The sequence below is a fragment of the Apis florea genome, unplaced genomic scaffold (genome assembly GCF_048593485.1).
Source record: "Apis florea isolate Af1SG1 unplaced genomic scaffold, ASM4859348v1 contig_1789_pilon, whole genome shotgun sequence".
Classification (NCBI taxonomy): domain Eukaryota; kingdom Metazoa; phylum Arthropoda; class Insecta; order Hymenoptera; family Apidae; genus Apis; species Apis florea.
In genome coordinates this window covers 2,152,608-2,173,515 of record NW_028256481.1, presented here as the reverse complement: position 1 = coordinate 2,173,515, position 20,908 = coordinate 2,152,608, and the positions used below count along the sequence as shown (strand labels likewise).

The 20,908-nt window shown below is 20.8% G+C and overlaps 1 protein-coding gene across 1 annotated transcript in view; it reads left to right on the top strand.

Annotated features, from left to right (window-relative positions):
- The first annotated feature begins 1,666 nt into the window (after positions 1-1,666).
- Positions 1,667-20,908, top strand: part of LOC105735666 (short transient receptor potential channel 4) — a 29,743-nt gene continuing 10,501 nt past the window's right edge. The window contains exons 1-6 of the mRNA XM_086910812.1: positions 1,667-1,826; positions 2,168-2,305; positions 15,897-16,231; positions 18,588-18,783; positions 18,866-19,042; positions 20,594-20,864. Coding sequence (XP_086766938.1) covers positions 1,788-1,826; positions 2,168-2,305; positions 15,897-16,231; positions 18,588-18,783; positions 18,866-19,042; positions 20,594-20,864 — 1,156 coding nt within the window. The 5' untranslated portion in view covers positions 1,667-1,787. The remainder of the gene's footprint in view (positions 1,827-2,167; positions 2,306-15,896; positions 16,232-18,587; positions 18,784-18,865; positions 19,043-20,593; positions 20,865-20,908) is intronic.

Here is a 20,908-nt window from a genome sequence, read left to right as displayed (position 1 = left end):
GATTGGCTAATTATTTATAAACCAAAGTTTTACAAATTTCAAAAATCAAAATTTAAGATTTTAATTTATAAATATTTTAATTAACCAAAAAAAAAAAAGAAGAAGAAGAGAAATGAATATTTTAAATTTTGAGAGTTTTGAGTTCGAACTTCACGAATCTAATTAAAATTAAAATTCAATCTCTAAAAAAAAATGTTACAAGTCCTGTTATCTTTTCTGGAATATTCTAGAAGAGAGGGAAAAAAAAAGTTATAAATGCGCTTTAAAGAAAAAAAAAAGAAGAAGGAAAAAAGAAAAAGTCATTGTACATAGTCCGCTATTTGCCATTTTCTTTCTCTTCTATAGAATGCTGAATGCTGCGTTTCCTGGATTTTATTTTTTGATTCATATTCTTTTTTTGAATCATATTACTAGACTACGAATGTTTATACAAATTTAAATATTTATGAACATTACTACAAAAATAAAACTAAAATAAAGATTTGTTTTATTTTTTAAATATCGTATATACTTTGTTTGGATATTTTATGTCTTTACATATTCTTTGCATTTTATAAGTTTTTAAATTTATAATAATAATATAAATGCATAAAAACTTTCACAGTTTATTAGTATTAGAATTGCTGTATTTAAAAAGTATTCATAAAGAAAACAACAAATTTTTCTTATATATATACATAGTAATCCATAACATAAAAATTGCATATTTGATTCAATGAAAAAAATTGATTCAATCGACAACTCTATGATTAATTAAAAATAATTATTTCACGATAGATTTAAAACCGTTATTTCATTGATCCTTAAGTTATCTTCAAAAATTGATATATATTATTATATTATAATAATAATTATTATTATATTATATTATATTATATTATATTATATTATATTATTATTATTATTATTATTATTATTATTATTATTATTATTTGTATGTAGCGGAAAAACAAATTATAAATTATGTATATATACCATCGATAGATTTAATTAAATCATTAAACAGAAAGTAAAAATTACTGTCTTGTGATTGCTTCCTTTTTTTTAAAAATTTGATGAATCTAAATAAATTTTATTGAAATTATGGGATAAAATAAAATAATATTATTTTTGTGCATATTGCGCAAATAAGTTTCAAATATATAAAATATATGATGCTTTTTTTTTATTATAAATTTTTCAATGTTTAAGAGATTTTTATATATAAATTATGCAAAATATATAACATAATTAATTTTAGTTTAATATTTATATTAAATAAAATTAAGAAGTTAATTTTTACTTTAAATTAAGCTTACTATAATTAGACTTATTATAAATTATATAATTTTTTTTTTAATTTTTAAATAATGAATATTAACATTTAATATTTTTTGTGTGTCAAATAATAATATAAATCAACAAAAAGAAAATGATAATTTATTTATTATATAATTATAAATATTATTTAAATAATCTGATAATTATTTTATAATTTTAATTAACTATTTATATTATAATACGTATTATTCTAATAATTTTAAAAATATATTTTATTTCTTAATTTTTACAAAATAAAAATATGTATTATAAGCTATTACAAATTCATAATATATAAAAAATTGAAGTATAATAATTAAAAAAAATTTTTAAAAAAAGAAAAAATATAATGAAGTTCACTTACATCGTTGTTGCTTTGTTCATTCAAGTTCTGTACATGAAATTTACACGTCAAGCTAAGTCATCGACTTGTTTTAAATAAACGTAGCGAACATCTCTGGCGTAATTAAAGTGGACACGTGCTCAGAATGGAAGAATATGATGAGGATCCCTTCGCCGTTCCAAGGGTGAGTAATTTTGCATATTAATTTTTAGAGGTTATGGTCTCCTCTTTAATATACAATTATGCGAAAAAATTTCTTATAAATCATTTTCTGTAAAATTCAAAAACTTTGTTTTTAATTTTTATTCAACAACACGAAGTTTTATTAATTTTATTTTATTTTATTTATTTTATTTATTAAAGAAGATACAATTATATATTAAACAAAATGTTATCAAGTTTTATTAATTTTATTTTAATTATTTTATTTATTAAAAAATTTTATTTATTAAAAACACATGTTATTAATATATTTAATATTATTTCAAAAATCTGCTATTATTAAAATATTTGATATTATTTTAGGAATCTGCTGTAATAATTCCACATTTGCAACAATTGGAAAAAGATTTCTTTGAACTGGTTGGTTATGGAAATGTTGCAGATGTAAAAGACTTTCTTGAGGCTCATCCCGATTTCAATATTAATGTAATGGATTTTCAGGTAAGATTTATGTAAATATATAATAGCAAATCAAATATAATTCAATAAATTACTACTAATCTATCATGAAAATATGGTTGTTTCTAAAAATAATTAGATATTAGTACAATTTTGATGTTTATATTTTTATATTTAGAATAAACATATCTAAAACAACAAAAATGTTTTATTATATATTAATGTATAGTATACATATAAATATAAAAAAAAATTCACTTAAATTGTTTTTTTAAACATATAAATAAAAATAAAGAAAAAAGTGAATTTTTATATTTTGAAAATAAAAAATTATTTATGACAACAATTTTTCATAAAATTTTATTTTATTCGATACCATTTTTGACAATTAACATGTTTTAAATAATTAAAAAAGTTATTTTTTTATTTAAGATTAAATTTATTTTTATTATCATTTCTTTTCAATTTTTATTGTTTTATCAATTTTATAATTCATTTCGCATAGGAATATTTTTGTAAAGAATTTGTTTTATTTGACTTTTAATTTGATAACATAAACTTGCATAAATATGTTCAAATATTCTTCTTTATAAAATCAATATAAAATCAAAATGTATTTCTCTTCTCTTTGTTTTGTAAATTCTAAATAATTTTGCAAATAACTGTATATTAAAATCAAATATTTGGAATGAAGTTGATAATTGATAAAATTTTTTATGTATTATTATCGTATATTTAATTTTTTAATAATTTGTTAGCATCAAACAAGCGATAGTTAGCGATTTGTTATATAAATATTTATTATATAATTATTATATAATTATATTCCAAAATTGGTATTTTTCAAAATTGATAAAAATTATCATTGTATCGATAAATGATAAATATAAATAAATATATTAAATATCTTAAAAATATCTCTTTTAGGAAATCCTTCAATTTTTTTAATTTTATATATAAAAAATTATATATTTGTAAAAAAACTTTTATTTTTATTTGATAAAAATGTTTAATGTGTTTGATTTTTTGAAATAATATAAATCAGTTGTAAAATTGATACCATAACTTTAACCTTGGCTAACATCTTTTGTGGTTTTCCAATGATTCTTTGTATGAGAGTGATTTATAGTTTGATTTATAATTGTTTGTTCTATTTTGCTCATTTTTTTAATTTATTTGATGGTGATGATTCAATGGTTGGATGTGGATGGGAAAGATATTCTCGTGAGGGTAAGTGATATATTTATTGATTGGTGTCGTTGTTGCCGTTATGTTAGGATAGCTTGATATTGATCTATGTGTTTGCTTTATTTATGCTTTCTCCATTTTTACTTATAAAAATTATTAAGATGAATAAAAATAAAAGAAACGGTTATTTTCATAAAAATCTATCAAAGTTTGAATTGATTTTATTGAAAAATATTTAAAAATTATATTAAATAAATAAAAATTATATATAATATCAAGTTTACAATAGTGAAAAATTTTTGTTAATATTGTTAATTTTATTAATTATTTTGTAATATTCAGTTTATAACGTATAATATATTTTTCAAATAAAAAAAATTAAAAATATAAATTCAATATTTTATAGTAAAATTTGATTTTTCATGTATTCCAACTTATCTTAGAAATTATAATGCTAATAATACTTGACGTGAAAAATTCCTTGAAAAAGGGAAAAAATACAAATAGATAAAAATAAAAAAAATAAAGAAAAAATAATTATAAAAAAATATACTAAAAAATAGAATGTACTTATCTTTTACTGACAATTTTTAAATAATTTTATTTTTTTTTTAATTTTTTTTTTATTAATCTGGAAATTACTTGTTTATCTTTATTATTTTTTTCTACACAAATTTTTAATAAATGAAAGAAATATTATTCAGAATATAAATAAAAATCTATCTTTTAATAATAAATTATTATTTTATTTATTCATTTTTAATTTTTCATGATATAGAAATTAATGTTCGTAACTTTTTATATTATAATACAATAAAATAATAAAATTTTTTTTTCATTAGTCTCAAATTAAGCATTGTTTTTTATCATTTCTATTATATTATATCTATTCATATCTTCTCTGTAATAAATAATAAATAAATTACATTGTTTTATGGAATAATATTTTCAGCAAATATTTTTTATATTTTGAAAAAAACATTGCAATTATTTATATAAACGAATAAAAACTGAAATTTTATTTTAAAAATATAATGATTTATAATAATTATTTTAATATAAATTTTATAATTTTTAAGATTTAAATTGATTGCAATTGAAGAGACATGGTAATAAGATCGTTTAGATTAATTCAATTAGATAAAGAAAATCAACAGAAAAATTTTAAATAATTTATATAAATTTTAAAATTCGTATTGCATTATACAAATATAACAATATTTTTTTAAAATTTTCATTTATAAAAAAACACATAAAAAAAAATATAGTTTCTAAATAATTACAATAATTTTCTCATAGTAATCCATTTTATTTAATAGAAAATACCTATTTACTATATTTAATTAAACCTGAATTTAAATTTTGAAAAATTTTTAAATTATATTATTTTAAAATTATTTTGTAATGTTATTTAAAAAATAATTTATATTAACAAGTAATAACAAATATTTCATAAAATATTCCATACAAAATGAATAAATAATGTAATTATATAATTTATTTGTCATTTTATGAAATAAATTACTTATTATTTACTATTATCATTTATTATTTGATTTTAATGAAATTAACTTGTTTCGCTATACAATTATTTTAATTATTTATTACATTTATCATTCAATATTTATTTGGAATTTTTTTAAAGAAAATTTTTAATCAAATAATAATAATAATAATTAAAAGATATATTATTTATTTATTTAAATAGCGAACTCTTCAATCAAATTACTTTTCCAAATATTTGTCGCAAATGTTCTTCATTAAGCATAGAATAATTATTTAAAAGATCACAACATCAAACAATAATTATCATTATTCGAAACAATATACCACAAATCAAGCATCCGTCGCGACAAAATACAAAATTTTTGACTGTGAATCTTAGGAATATTAGATTGTATGCAAAAACGCGAGCATCCTGACTTTGGTTGCGCGCGCCACAGATCGTGGATGACTCTCGCGGAGGACACTCGGTGGCAAGGGGATTCCCGGATGGAATTTACAGCGGGACTAGTCATTTGAATAATTTTTATCGGTCCTCGGTTGAAACCATTGTCTTGTAAAGGACGGGCTAAAATATGGCCGTAGATACACCGAGGCACCGGTACCACAGCGCTTCTTCTTTCGTTCCGTTTCTCTCGCGCCCTATCTTTTCTCCTCCTCCATCTTTTCCTCCTCCCCCACCTCTTCGACTTATTTTCTCTTGTCCATCTCGCTTCCACGTTCTGTACTACGCGTACACGCTCTCTTTCTTCCGTTTTCGTCTCGATCGGTCGAGGCGGTGTCTCTGGATCAAAGCGAAACAAGGGTTGGGCTTTTTGGGAACCCCGATGAGAGGTGGACGATACGAAACTCGCGGAGGAGGGGTAAACATTCCACGGGGGGTACGTGTTCCTCGACGGGGTGAAGATCGGAGATAACGAGACCTTGTCTTGCTTTTTCTCCTTTCGATTCTTGCGCTGCTTCTGGCCGCACTTTACTTCCCTTTCGTTTTCTTTTTCATCGTATTTGTGTATTTTCATTTTCCCCTCTCTTCCTTTCTCTCTTCTTCCTGTTACCAATTTCGGTAATTATCTGATTTAGTGACAATACGACAATGGAATTTATTTTTGAGAGGTTATTTTATAAAACGAAATTTACAAATAAAATTTGCAAATTTGGAAAAATGGAAAAAAACTCGAAAAACTATATAATATATAATTTTTATTATTAAAGATCTAGAATTTAATTCGGTATCATTACATTAAATCATTTATAATTTAAATTTAAATATTTTATAAGATATGAAAAGTATAATGTATAACTATTGCGTATTCTCTCGTTAAATTATTGGTACAAATTATTACCAATATCAATCAAATTGCGAAAATAATGAATTCATTTATTGATTGTAAATCGTAGCAAGTTTTTTCGACTTAATACTTTGCAAAAGAAATAAAGAAATTATCATTTGCTTGTTGAATTGAAAAATGCTCATACATGCATTTATTTTCTTAACCACATTTTATTTGATTATAATATATTCAAATCATAATATATTTCAATATCATTTCACTAATATATATTTTCAAATAAATTAAGAAGCATAGTTAATTATACATGAATTAAAATTACTATTTTTTTATATTTTGAAATTTATCTGAAACAGAAAATAGAACAAAATAATGCGAATATCTTAAAAAGTTGATGATATATAATATAAGATATGATTTTTTTTTCAAATAAATAGTATTATTTTAAAAATTTATTGAATTAATTTATGATTTAATTTTTTTTGATGAATATATTTTTTTATTATCTTCTAAAATTAATTAAAAATATATTTTTTACTTTTAGTTCAATTAATCAAAATTATTCATCATTAATCCAGAATCAAAAAGATTATGTTACATTAGATTTAGATTAGTTTGAATTATATTTATGTTGAATTTTATTCTTTTAATAATAAATATTTTGACATGCTACGGTTAGCATTTCTTTAATAATTTTCTATTCTGTTTTTTATTTCTTTCATTCATTCTTGTTTTTGTTCTTTCATTTCTTTGTATTATCTTTCTTCAGCATCTTAATTAAAATTTAGCATTTTAAAAGAATCAAGAAATTTAAAGTTTTATTATTTCCATTGCACAGTTATCATTTTTTTCTTAGGATAAATCAAGGATAGATTGTTTGTAGATTTATAAAGTTTGATACAACTTTTTTTATAATTTCATTTAAAGGATAAATGATTAAAAGATAAAATATATATCTTGCCACTTAAAAGATAAAATATTTTGAATTAAAAAGAGCAGTATGTTATAGTAGAATGTAATAAATAAGTAAGATAATGTTGTATTACCTTTTACTTTTTTTAGTCTTTAGTTTTTAATCTTTTAGTTTTTTACACTTTCTTTTCTTGATCTTTTAATTTTTATTTCTTATTACAATTTATAGTTTTTCATCTTTTTTTTCTTTGATTTTATCGCTCTTATAATGTCTTTTTTATTTATTTTTATATATATTCTTTATTTTATTATTTTATTGTTTTAAACTATATATATATTTGATTTCATTATTTTTGCAAAAATCTTTCTTGCTTTTCTTTTTTATCATATACTTTTATTCTATTTCATTTTTTGATCGTAATTCCTTCTTTTCTTATTATTCCTTCTTTTCATTATTATTTTCATTTTATTTCATTATTTTTTTATTGCATTTATTCAGAATTTTTTTTTCTTTTTATTTTCTTCTTTCTGTTTTTTTTTCTTTTTTATTTCGTTCATTTTATTTAATTTCTTCATTATGTTTTATTAATTATTTTCATTTTTCATTCTCTTATTTTCTCATTCTCTTTCATTATACTATTGGATTTCATCAGTTTTTTATCTTATTTTCATCATTATTTTTACCTTAATTCTATTTCATTTTTCCATTGCATTTTATTAAAAGCCCTCAATTTTACTTTCATCATTTTTGCTTTCTTTTTTTTTCGTTTCATGATTGTTTGCATTTCATCAATAATTTTCTATCAGATGTTTTTGTCATTACGTTCATTTTCCTTTTTTCCCAATATCTTTCATTTCTACATTGCATTTCAACAGTATTCTCTTATTCTTTCATCTTAGAATTTTATTTTCTTTCTATTTGCATTATCTTGATTTTTCAAAGACGGCGCTATTCTTTCAACTTCTTCTCGGAACCTTTCAATGTGTAAATCATTGAAAGTAATCTCAGAAAAGTGGGTCGACAGAGAATCTGTGAGGAAAATGGTCCGCATACTCGCTTTACTTGTGACATTCTGGTGAATCGACATGTAAACGACGAACACCACGTACGACTATATCGTGAAAAACAAAGAATAACAGATAAATTCTGTGATCTTTACGAATTCTTACGAAAGGAGAAGCTGTTCCTAAAAATTTTACGAAAAATTTTTGATAAATATATGAAAGAGCAAGTTTTAGATTTTAAGATATTAGATTTTAATATTAAAATATATTATAGATGTTAAAATAAAAAAGTATGTAGATTGTATGCAGGAGATATATATTACTTTTAAAAACATTTGAGCAGTGATAATTTACAAAACAAATTAAAAGAAAAAGATATTTTGAATTTTCAAATTATTTTCAAATCATTTTAATTTCATATTTTCAAACATTATAAGTAATTTATATTACTATTAATGAATTTTTCATTTAATTTTAACTTTTAATTTTATTTTTATATAATCGCGTCAATATATAAATATAGTTATTAATATTATGATGTATAAAATATGTTATTATGGAAAATTAAATTTTGTTGTAGAATATTAAATTTATAAAAAAAGAATATTTTTAATATCTATAATCACTTTTTTTTACAATTATTTGAGAAATATATACGTTATGAATTGAACGAGTTGATTTTAGAGAATGACATGAAAATAATGAATTTTACACAAAATTAAATTATTATAAGTTCATATTTGTTTCAAAATTTTTATCGTAATTTTTCAATATTTTTGAAAATCGATTAGAAAATAGATTTTTGTCAACGAAAAATTAATTGCTCCTTTTATTTCCATTCTTTACTTTCATTTACTTCCATAATATTTTTACTTTTCATAATTTAAAACCAGAAAAAAAATATAAATAAATCAAATACATAATATCAAGCTAACCTAATATGAGTGAACAATGATAACAATGGCGCCAACCAATAAATTTATCACTTATTCTCATAGGAATACATTTCTCAACATACTATACATTAAATCATCAGCATTAAATGAAAGAAACGGAGAAAGTAAAATAAATATTCAAATTGTATTATCATTTATCCATATCAAATATATCAATCAAATATATGAAAAATTTGAAAACGATAAAAGCTCGTCAAATCAATGATATAATTTCAAATTAATAACAATCGATATATAATTATTTTCAAAAATATTCCTACAATTTACAAGATAATTGAAAAAGAATTTTGAATTCATAGAAATATTTTAACGCATTAATACAAATTTATATTACATAAAATAATAAATGTTTTATAAAGATGAGATTATTATTATAAATTCAAATAAACATTATAAATAAATTGTAAAATTGGCAAAAAAACAATATTAAACATTAAAGAAAAATGAAGGAATCATTTAATAAAAAAAACAGTTTTAGTCGTTAATAAAAAATAATTCTTTAAAATATTAAACAATTTAAAATATTAATAAATCAGATGAAATTTAAAAAAAATTGTTGTTATAAAATTGATATTTGGATTTTTAGATTGAATTTTTTTATAATCTTTCTGTCTTTTTTTGAATATTTAATATCAAAATTCATTTTTTCTTATTTCTTCTTGAATATTTATCATAAATAACGATATATAATTAAATAAAAACTTTTTTAATATTTTCTAATATTTATTTATTAATGAACATATTCGTTACATGTTCATTCTAGATACAAAACATAGAAATTAATAGTATATTATATAAATGAGGATTGTTTCAAAAATTCTATTTATTTCTTGCAACTATGATTTCGATATAATTGCGTTAAAAAGATCCCAAAAGTAAAATTATATTTCCCAGTAATTCACATTCGATCACCTCCATGAATTCACTTCCAGTGATTCAAAGCTATTGTTTCGAAATTCGTGTTTACCCTGATGCGAAAAATCGTGCAAAAGCAGCTGTCGAACTCGATGCAAAAAGGTTGCTAGGCTTTCAAACATATATCACAAGGTGGTATTGTGATCCCCGGGGATCTCGTCGAAAAGCCAGGATATTGTGACACCGGTGTCGGCGGCAACAATGCAGTTGACCTATTGTCGGTGTCCGCTTCTGTAAACGCGCCGCAGATGGGCGACAAACGTCGTCGTCCCATTCTTCTTATAAAAAGGGACACGGGCGAGATATAGAGAGAGAAAAAGAGAAAAAGAGAGAGAGAGAGAGAGAGAGAGAGACAGGAGGAGGGAAAAAGAGGAGAAGATATAGAGAAGTTGAAAAGTCGATTTCACGAGGATCGAGTTGGAATTCCGTGATCGTGGAAAACGTGGCCTTTTTGTGACACGTGTAACGTGGTCTGGGAGTTCCATGAAAGAATGAAATCGATTGTTGCGTTGTTGAACGAATGATAGTGTTATGGAAAAGAGTAATGGTGAAGAGAAGATTAACATGGAGATGTTTGCAAAGGATTTCTTTTTTTGATGATGTGAAAGATAAATGTTTTAAAACTTAGAAACATAGATTTTATAAAATTTTTGGAAATAGATAAAAATAATATTGGAAATTGAAGTAATTTAAAGATTGGAAAAATTAATATATTGTCAAATTTTTGGTATTTTTGGGAACTTGGTTTTAAATTGGTTTTTAGAAAAATATTTTGATTGAATAGTTAAAAATATCATTAAAAACTCAAATTTAAAATATAAATGTTTGCATATCTTTGTTTTGTTGCTGGATTCTGGAAAGTTTTGTAATTTTAAATTGGCTAAAAAATTAATATTAAAGATTGCTATAATTATAATTTAAAGATTAAAAAGATTAAATACATAAATATTTATGAAGAATTCTTCTTTTTGATATGATATATAAGATGTTTATAGAAGTTATAGAGTTATAGAGTTTTAATGCGGAAATTTAATGTTAAATTTAAAAAAGTTTTATAATTTTTAAATTCTTAAATAATTAAATGTAATATTGAAAATTGATGTAATTATTATTTAAATATTAGAAAGATTAATATGTAGATAAATATATAAACGAATGGTAAGAATTTTAAAATAACTAATATTAACATTAGAATAATTAAAAACTTAAGCTATAAATTTTTGCAAAAGATTTTTCTTTTTGATATCATTGTGGGAGATTTGTAGAAGATAAATATTCTTATACTGAAATTTGATTTCAGATTTTGCAAAATTATAATTTTGAAGCAGTTAAAAATAATATTAAAAATTTACAAACCTAAGAAATCATAATTTTTTAAAAATATAAATTAAAAATATATTTCTTATAAATAATCGTAATTTTATTATAAAAAAATTTTGAAATTGAAAATATTGAAATTTTTCAAATTTTTCGGAAGAAAAACATAAAAAGAAAAATGTTCATTTATAGTGCTTGTTAAATATTGATAAAAGAAAAAGGAATGTAAAGTTTTTATGAATTTTTTGGGAATTTTGGGAATCTTATTATTGAAAATTTTTTCTTTTTATATTTTTTTTATATTAATAGATAATTAATAGATATATAATATAAAATAACATAATAGATTATATTAATAGATAATATATCTATTATTAACTCTTTGTGGTATTTTTGGATCTATTTAAATATAAGCAAAATTTTATTTTTAAATATTTTAATTATAATTTCTTTTATTAAAAATTAATCTAAAAACATATGATATAGTGAAATAGCTATATCATTATAAATAATTAGTATTAATTTAATGATTTAATTTAGAATTAAATTAATAATTTAGTAATTTTTTGAAAATTTAAAAAAAATTAAAATGATAAACTGATAAAATGAATTTATACGTATAATAATATTAATAAACAATTTTATTAACTTCTAAAAAAAAATTTAAATTAAATTAAACAAATTATAATATTTGATAAATGTAAATTAGAATTAAAATTTTTTAATTCTTATTTTTTTAATTTATTACCTTAAAGTAAAAACTGTGACGTAAAAGTATATTGATCAAATACATTTTACATCTACTAAAATGCAAATTAATATTAAACAGAAAAATATTTAAATAAGCTTACATGCAATTAATAATATTAACAATAATATTATTAGTAATATTATAAATAAATTAATTAATTTATGTTATTAAATTATTTTAATTTATTATTATTTATAATTGTAATTAACAATATTATTATTATATATAATGTCATTGATCGTGTATGAGCTATTTAATATACGAAAATAATTTTTCGAAATATAAAATTTAGAAGTAATATGAAAATTACGGATATTCATGCAAATTGAAATTTTTATAAACATAATTAAAAGAATAGAATTTAAATAGAATTTTTTTCAACTCTCTAAATATGATAACTATTTTATATTGAATATTTTATCTTTTCACGTATAATGCACATTTTATATTCACTGATATGTATAAAATATACGCGAGATGAAAAGAACAAAATATTACCCAAAATGAATTTTGGCTTTCGTAAATGAAATTTTTTTTTAAATTTAAAAACTCTTTTAATATGTTTTATTTTAATTTATAAAAAAATAATAAATTATATTAAATTGTATGTACAGATAAAAATTATTAATCGGAATAAAAATAAAAATATAAAAAAATTTTTCTCTTTCATTAGATATGTTTGATCAACTATCTGGGATTATTTTTCTATATTTTTACTTTCAAATAAAAAATTTTTTTCAATATTTTATTAATATTCTTTTTAAGTAGTTTTTAATGTAGATTTTTTATCGAAAAATTTTTTATTTTCTCAGTAAATTTACATTTATTTTTTTTCTTTTTATATATTATTTTATTTATTATTTTATATATATTTTATATATTTATATATTATCCATTTTTACAATCTTTTTTATTTTTATACATATAATATAACAATATATTATATTATTATATTATTATATATTATTATATTATATTATTATATTATTATATATTATATTATATTTTATATATATAAAACAATATAATTTCTCTTTATAGAAATAAAAAATATGTAATGTAATATAGTTTTACTTATTCAATTATTATCATTAAAATGAAAATTATTTTTTCATAAAAATGAAAAAATATTTCGATGATATAATTAAAAGTTGAAAAATACAAAAAAGTGGCACAAGTGCATTTTCCTCTCAAAAAAAAAAAAAAATATTGATAGAGATAAGAATTGTATTATAAATTTAAAAATTGTTAATTATATTATTTGTATTTTTATATTATTAATTATATTATAAATTTTCAAATTTTGATATATCATCTTTTGATTATTTTTTATAAAAAAATTGATAATTAATATTCTAATTAATTATTAAATTTACATTCGCTATCATGTTCAGTTAAAAAAGACTTCTCCTTTTGTTCCAACTTATCATTTTCCAGGTAAACACTGATCCAATATATTACAAACATCATATATATCGAAAACCAAAGAATAAAATTTTATATATAATAGATTATATATAAAATAATTTTTTAGCAGAATATCACTAAAGGAAATCAATACTTAAAATTTTAAAATGTTTTTTCATTTTTTAAACATAATTTTATTATAATGGAATAGCACAAAATTTTAAATTACAAAATTAATAGAATTCTCTATTATTCTGTTATAAAATAATTCTAAATTGTATTAAAAATTGATGAAATTCAAAAGATAAAAACATGAAACTATTAACTGTTAAAAAAAGTATAAAACTTGTTAAAATTTCAAATAAAATTATTTTAACTAATAATTTTATTCGAAATGCTTGAATAACTGCAGTTAATTGTAACGTCGAATGATACTAACTGAAGTTTGAAGAGTGGCTAACTATAACAACCAACGAATAAAAATTAGTTACTATAACTATCACTTCAATTTAACTTCTTGAAGAATTGAAATATGTTATCGAATAAATCAGAAATAAAAAATTTTATACATCATAAATAATAAATAAAATTAATATTTTAATATTACATAATTATATCAAATAACCACAATAATAATTTAAATAATAATAATTTTTTAATTATATTACATTTTAATATTTTAATCGTAAATATGAAATAATTTCATATTTATTTGTATAAAAAATATTTGAATTTTAAAAATAATTTATTTCTTATTTTTTGCAGATAAAATTAAATTATTTAAAAATAAATTTGAATTTAGATAGAAAATAATAAATATTTTAAAGTTTTTTTGCTTGCTGCATTTTGTGGCAAAGGAGTTCCAATATAAGATAGAAAAAATATAAAAATAAAAATAAGTAATTTAAAAATTTTATTAATAATATTAGGAAGGATTAAACAAAAATTAATGTTCATCTTACATGTTTACATTTATACGTATATATATTTATATTTTTGAAAATGTTTAAAAATTTTATCTATTATTTGTTTTTCATCTAAATCCAAATAAAAAATAATAATAATTACTTAAAATAGAAAGATCTTTACCGATTTTTATGATTTTGTTATATTTTGTAAGAATATTTTGATATATTTTGAACAAGTTTTTGCATTATCGTTGTTTAGGTTTAATTTTCGAGATATTTGCAACCATTATTATATATTAAAAAATTTCTAATTTAGAAATAAAATATTTTTTTTATCATTTATGAAAATTTATTATTTTTGATTTATTTAATATCTTTAATGAAATAAAGTTAAAATAACAATTGCATTAATTTTTATTAATTTTTATTTGTAACTAATTGACTGCTATTTGAATAATTATTGATGTTTAATTAACTGCGGTTTTTCGAGTATTTCGAATAATGTTATTAAGTAAAGTCTTTTTTGCAAATATCAAAAATTAAAGCTGAATAACACGTGCAAAGGAAAAAGTTGTTCAAAATATTAATTTTTACAACATATTCAAAAATTATCAAAAGCGGTAAAAATCTGTTTATTTCGAATAATTATCAAAGTAATATTGCATATAAAAAAATAAAAAATAGATTATTTTTGAAATTACTTAAATAATATTTATGTAAATAAAAATTAGCTTCTTCATATATTTGTAATCAAAATATTATTCGTTATATTTCATTCGTTATTTAAATAAGAAATTTGATCAAAACTCTTGTTTTGATCAAAAGAGACTATCGATATTATACAATAATTTCAAGACAAGAGAAATTATTTATTTTTCATTATTTGAAAAAAGAAGAAGTAAATTATTTTTGGAAATATTTAAATGATTTTTATATAAATAAAAATTATTAATTATTAATAATTAATACAATTAAAATATTACTTCTATCATTTATGACGTACATAAAAACTTCTTGCTTCTGACTTATTCGAAGTCTTCGATAAAATTAAGTTAAAACAACAGCTGCGATAACTAAGTTTTATTCGTAGTTATAATTGGCCGTCGAATAACCTCGATTAGTTACCACTCGGCGTTACAGTTAACTACGTTTATTTGATACTTCGAATAACAACTAACAAATTGAACTAACTTTATTTTTCATGTCAATCGTTAAAATTTTGCTCATCTATAATTAAAACATTAAATATTAATTTGATCCTTTAAAACAATTTTTTGTCAATAATAAAATTGCTTATTCTCTACATACATAAATTTTCAATAAAAACAGAATATTTGAATTAGATGAATCTATTTCTAAGATAAATCATGTACGAAAACTTTCATTTTTTACTGTATGTATACACATCATGTTACAAATCATTCCTTTTTTTTTTATCACAAAAATGGCATATATTAACGAGAGATCATGACCTATTTCCAGGGTGTCACCGCGCTTCACATCGCCGTCCATGATAGAAACCTACCGATGGTCGAGTACCTTTTGACCCATCCTTACATCGATCCGGGCGATGCACATTTACACGCTATCAGAGATGGCGAGATAAGGATCACGCAGGTTATTTTGAATAAACTGAACCAACTGTCTCCGGGATTGGAGTACGCAGGGGTGACCCAAAGTGCCGATTTTCCGGACGAAACAACTCCACTCACGGTAGCGGCGCAATATGGGCAGTTCGAGATGATCAATTTCCTCCGGAATAGACTACATATGCTCCCAAAACCCCATCCGCCTAGTTGCAATTGCGAAACGTGCAAGTACGGGCTTTTTTTGTTAACTTTTATCTAGTGTGACAAAGATTATATAGTAGTAATAGACGCTATGTCCAATCTGAACGAATAATGATTTCATTTCATTGAATCTTGTGTTTGGATTATGATTGATTATCACTGATGTTTCAATATCAGTTTTAATAATTACATATGTTTTGAAATATGTTACAGAAGGTGAGATAATCTTTTTTATATTTTTTATACAGATTGTTTCAAGAAAAAGATGGCTAACCTTTGATATCGTATTCTAAAATTATTTCTAAAGGATGATGGAAAAATATTATATAAATATAGATCTTTGCTTTTCGAGATGTATAGACATTTTCTTATTATGATGGAGTTTTGTAGGAATTTTTTAAAGAATTTATTTAAAGAAATTGCTGAAAATGATTTCCTTCTGAAACAATATAGTATGTCTCGTATTTTAGAAATTGTTCAAAAATTTTTGATATATTTTACGATAATTCGATTTTTAAGTGTTTTCGCGCTGTCAATATATATTGTTGTTTTAACTACTATATTATATACGCTATATTTTTAAGATGTCTCTCATAAATAAAAATCCAAAAAATTTAAATCAAAAAAATGTACAAATTAGATAATTATTCTTCTTTTGTCGATCTAATATAATTCCTATTTAATATATTCCTATTTCTATAATTGAAATGTTTATATTTTAAAAAAGAAAAATTTTCGAATCTATATTTATTTAACATTTTTTTCATCTTTATGAACAGAATACTATTTGACAATTTTTTTGATATCTTGTAAGGACCGCTTGATTATAGTTTTCGAAATATTTGCAAAAAAAAATTGTTAATATTATTAGATCTGTAGAACGTTTAAACTTTTTATGAATACTAATTGTAAATGTGATAATATAAGTTTACCCGATAAATAAGAGTAATAATCTTTTTTTGCAAATATTTCGAAAAATATAGCCGAGCGGTTCTTATACAAAGAAAATTGCCAAATTTTGGTATTCTATAAGGATAAAAGTAAGCATAAAAAAAATATTAAATCTCGAAAATGAATATTTCAAAAACTATATGGCTAAAAAGCTCTTATATATATATGTTTGTGTATAAGAAAAAATTGTTCAAAATTTCCTCTATAAGATATTTGCAAATCATTGAATTCAAATGTGTCTATAAAGAGTACTCTAAAATGAAAATTACATTGTTGATTTCTTGATTGTATATATTCAATCTCGATTTATACAAAAACTTAAAATTTAAATAAGGAATATAAAATTTTAATCATAATCATAAAATTTTATTGTAAATTTTTTAGTTATTTTCATATAGAGTAACCATTTATCGATAGTCCATTTCAATTAGAAAATAATTAATTTTACTTGTATTTGAAAAAAGTTTAAACTTGATTTTCTTGAAAACAATTTTCAAAATTTTATTTCATATTTTCATATCTTATCTTTTTATGTAGAATTATTCTCTCAAATGTTATATCATTATTTGTAGAACATCTTATATAATGTTTTATTTTTATTCATTTTAATTTGACGTTAATCCATTGTTATTTCAAAAAATTATAAGATTTTATTTCGTTTGTATAATAGTATTAGAAATAATTGTTTATTAAAACTATCGCTATATATGAATTGTAACAATATAAAATGTAAAAAAATACAATAAATATTTACATTAAAAATTTACATTAAGAAAAGTTAAGATATATATTGTAAAAAATATTCTCAAAAAAACCTTAAAGAAGTTACGCTTATTAATTATTAATTATTAAAAAATCTAAAAAGTTTTTTATGCGAATTTCTAATATATTAAAAACACAAAAAAGAATATTTATATTATTTTTCTTAATTAATCTTATAATTAATCATGCCATAAATATTAATGATTACAATTAGAAATAATTAAATTAACGGTACAAAAAATTGAAATATATCCACAATTATTATGTGTCATTACACGAATAATCTAACCTAAATCTTATCCTATCCAACTATTATTAAGATATTCGTTTGAAAAATTCGATTTTTAATGATTAATAACTTTTTATTAACGAAACAAATTTTTTGAAGATTATTCAAGAAAGTATCCTTGATATTATATGTATATATCAAAATAAAAATCATCGAAACAGTTTCTCTTAATGTAAATATAGATAGATAAAATAGCTACAATGCATTTATCCACACATGCTATACAATGTAGAATTTTTCGTTCAAATGCATTAGGTATACATAATAAGTTAAAAAATGTGAAAAAATGTATTTCCGCCTCTTATTGCAATTCTTAATTGAATTGAATATGAATGTAATGAAAATCAATTTAACTAACGATATTTTCGTTCGATAGCGCAGAAGCGAACGAGAAAAATACGATCTGCTCACGACCGAGAAAATGCGAATATTTATATATAAAGCTGTCACGAACCCGGCGTTCATTTGTCAAACCGTCGACGACCCAATTTTGGAAGCGTTCAATTTGTCTTACGAACTACGAAATGCTGCCGATTTCGACAGAGAATTTTATTACGAGTATAGAAGTCTCTCCGAGGTCTTTCTTCCCTCTTTTCACTTATATCTTCACTGAATCAATCAAGACCATCTGCCATCTTAACGTTTCATTTCGTTTATAGGCTGTCTCGCAATTCGCAACCGATTTGATCGGTTGCGCAAGAACTGTGGAGGAGGTGGAAGAAATTTTGAAACAATCCACTGGATTCGCTCTTTCGTCCAAATTTCTATATCCAAGGCTGCTGTTCGCTTTGCATAACAAGCAGAGATCCTTTGTCGCCCATCCCAATATACAACAGGTCGTAAAGAAGATGAATAATTTATTATTATAGAAAGAGATTATTATATATTCTCTTATTTGTAAATATATAATAATTATTATACAAAGTAGTATACATATATTTAGATATTTTTGTTGACAAAGAATGAAATCAAATTCAATATAATATTTATAAATCTCAGTCAATTCCAATTTCTCGAATTTTGAATATTATTCAAAGGCAATTATTTATTTCGATGATTATATGGAGGATACAAAAGTCAATCAATATCAAGACACATTCTCTGAAAATGACTTGCATAATTCATTAGAAAAATTTCTTTATTGCTAAAATTTTCAGTTGATAAATCAGCTAAGTAAGTAATTTTTCAATAATTTAATATTGATTTAATTGATTTGTTTAAATTTGAAAATTTAAAAAGATTTTTAATACTAAAAAATGATAAAAAGATTTTTGAAAAAAATTAAATATATTTATAATTTTAATATTTTTTTTTGTTTTTAATAATTTAAAAGCCTGAACGAATTTCAATTGCAAATTTTATTAATCGTTAATTTATTTCACATATATTAATAATTTAAATACATAGCATGTTATGATATATAATATTTTATTACTTTTTACTATAATCCCATCTTGATATGAATCCAATTGAAAATATCTGATATTTATTTAAAACATTTATATATTACAAATCCAATCATCATATTAGTTGATTTAAAAAAAATTTTGAATATTTGATAAAATCATTAAAAAATAAAGAATATATTCTAATTAAAGCGAAGAAATATAAATTGTTAATATATAGATATATATAATATTTGTGTATTAATAATTAATAAAAATAAAGTTAATAATTTGTTAATAATAATAAATAACTAGTAGATTAGTAGTTAATAAAAATTATTAACGCTAATTATTATAAACGCTATACTAAAAATTTTAATATTGAAAAATATTGAAAATTTTTATTGATCCTAATTTTTTGATTATAATTTCTGATTATATATCATTTTCAAAGATACTTACATTTCTAAACTCTTCATATAATATTCGAAATTTATATTCATTCAAATTATATTCATTATATTAATAATATATTCATATGACATCTTTGAAAAATTGATTAATTAAAGCTTATTTATTAAATTATAAACAATTGAAGTTTGCAAAATAAAATAAATAGATAAAGTGAGATGATTTTATCTCTGTTATACCATCTATCTTCATCTCGCTTCATCTTCGCAAATTTAAATTATTTATTAAAATAATCAATCAATATTTTTATATAATTAATATTTTCATGTTTATTTTAGCTTCTTTTATAATTGTTCAAAGATATCTCAGAAATATATTGACATTGTGTATATATTTAATAAAATAGTTAAATTGAAATTAGTAAAAAAAAATTAAAAAGTTACTACAAAACACAAGTTAATGGAAGACATTTAGAAATGTAATGTAACATAAAATTTATCGATTAATATAATATTAAATTTGGAATAAAGAGATAACAACATAACATCAAATTTACCAATTATCAATATGACATCAAATTTAAATTTCCAGGTAATTTCAAGCAAATGGATAGAGGGATGGTACGAATGGAAGATCATGACACCATGGATGAAGTGTCTAATCGTAATATTACGCATGTTCACGCTTTTCGTGGTGTTAGTAGTGATTCTGGTAGCTCCAAATTCTAAGAAATCGAAATTTTGGCAATCACCCGTGAACAAGTTCATCTCGTCAACCGCCAGCTACTTGTGGTTCCTCCTTATCGTTTTTCTTCAATCGAATATAGATAAAAGCGAGCAACTTCGTGGACCGCCAAATACAGGTATCATAACGATTATATCGAATATTCGAGGGCTGAGGAAAATA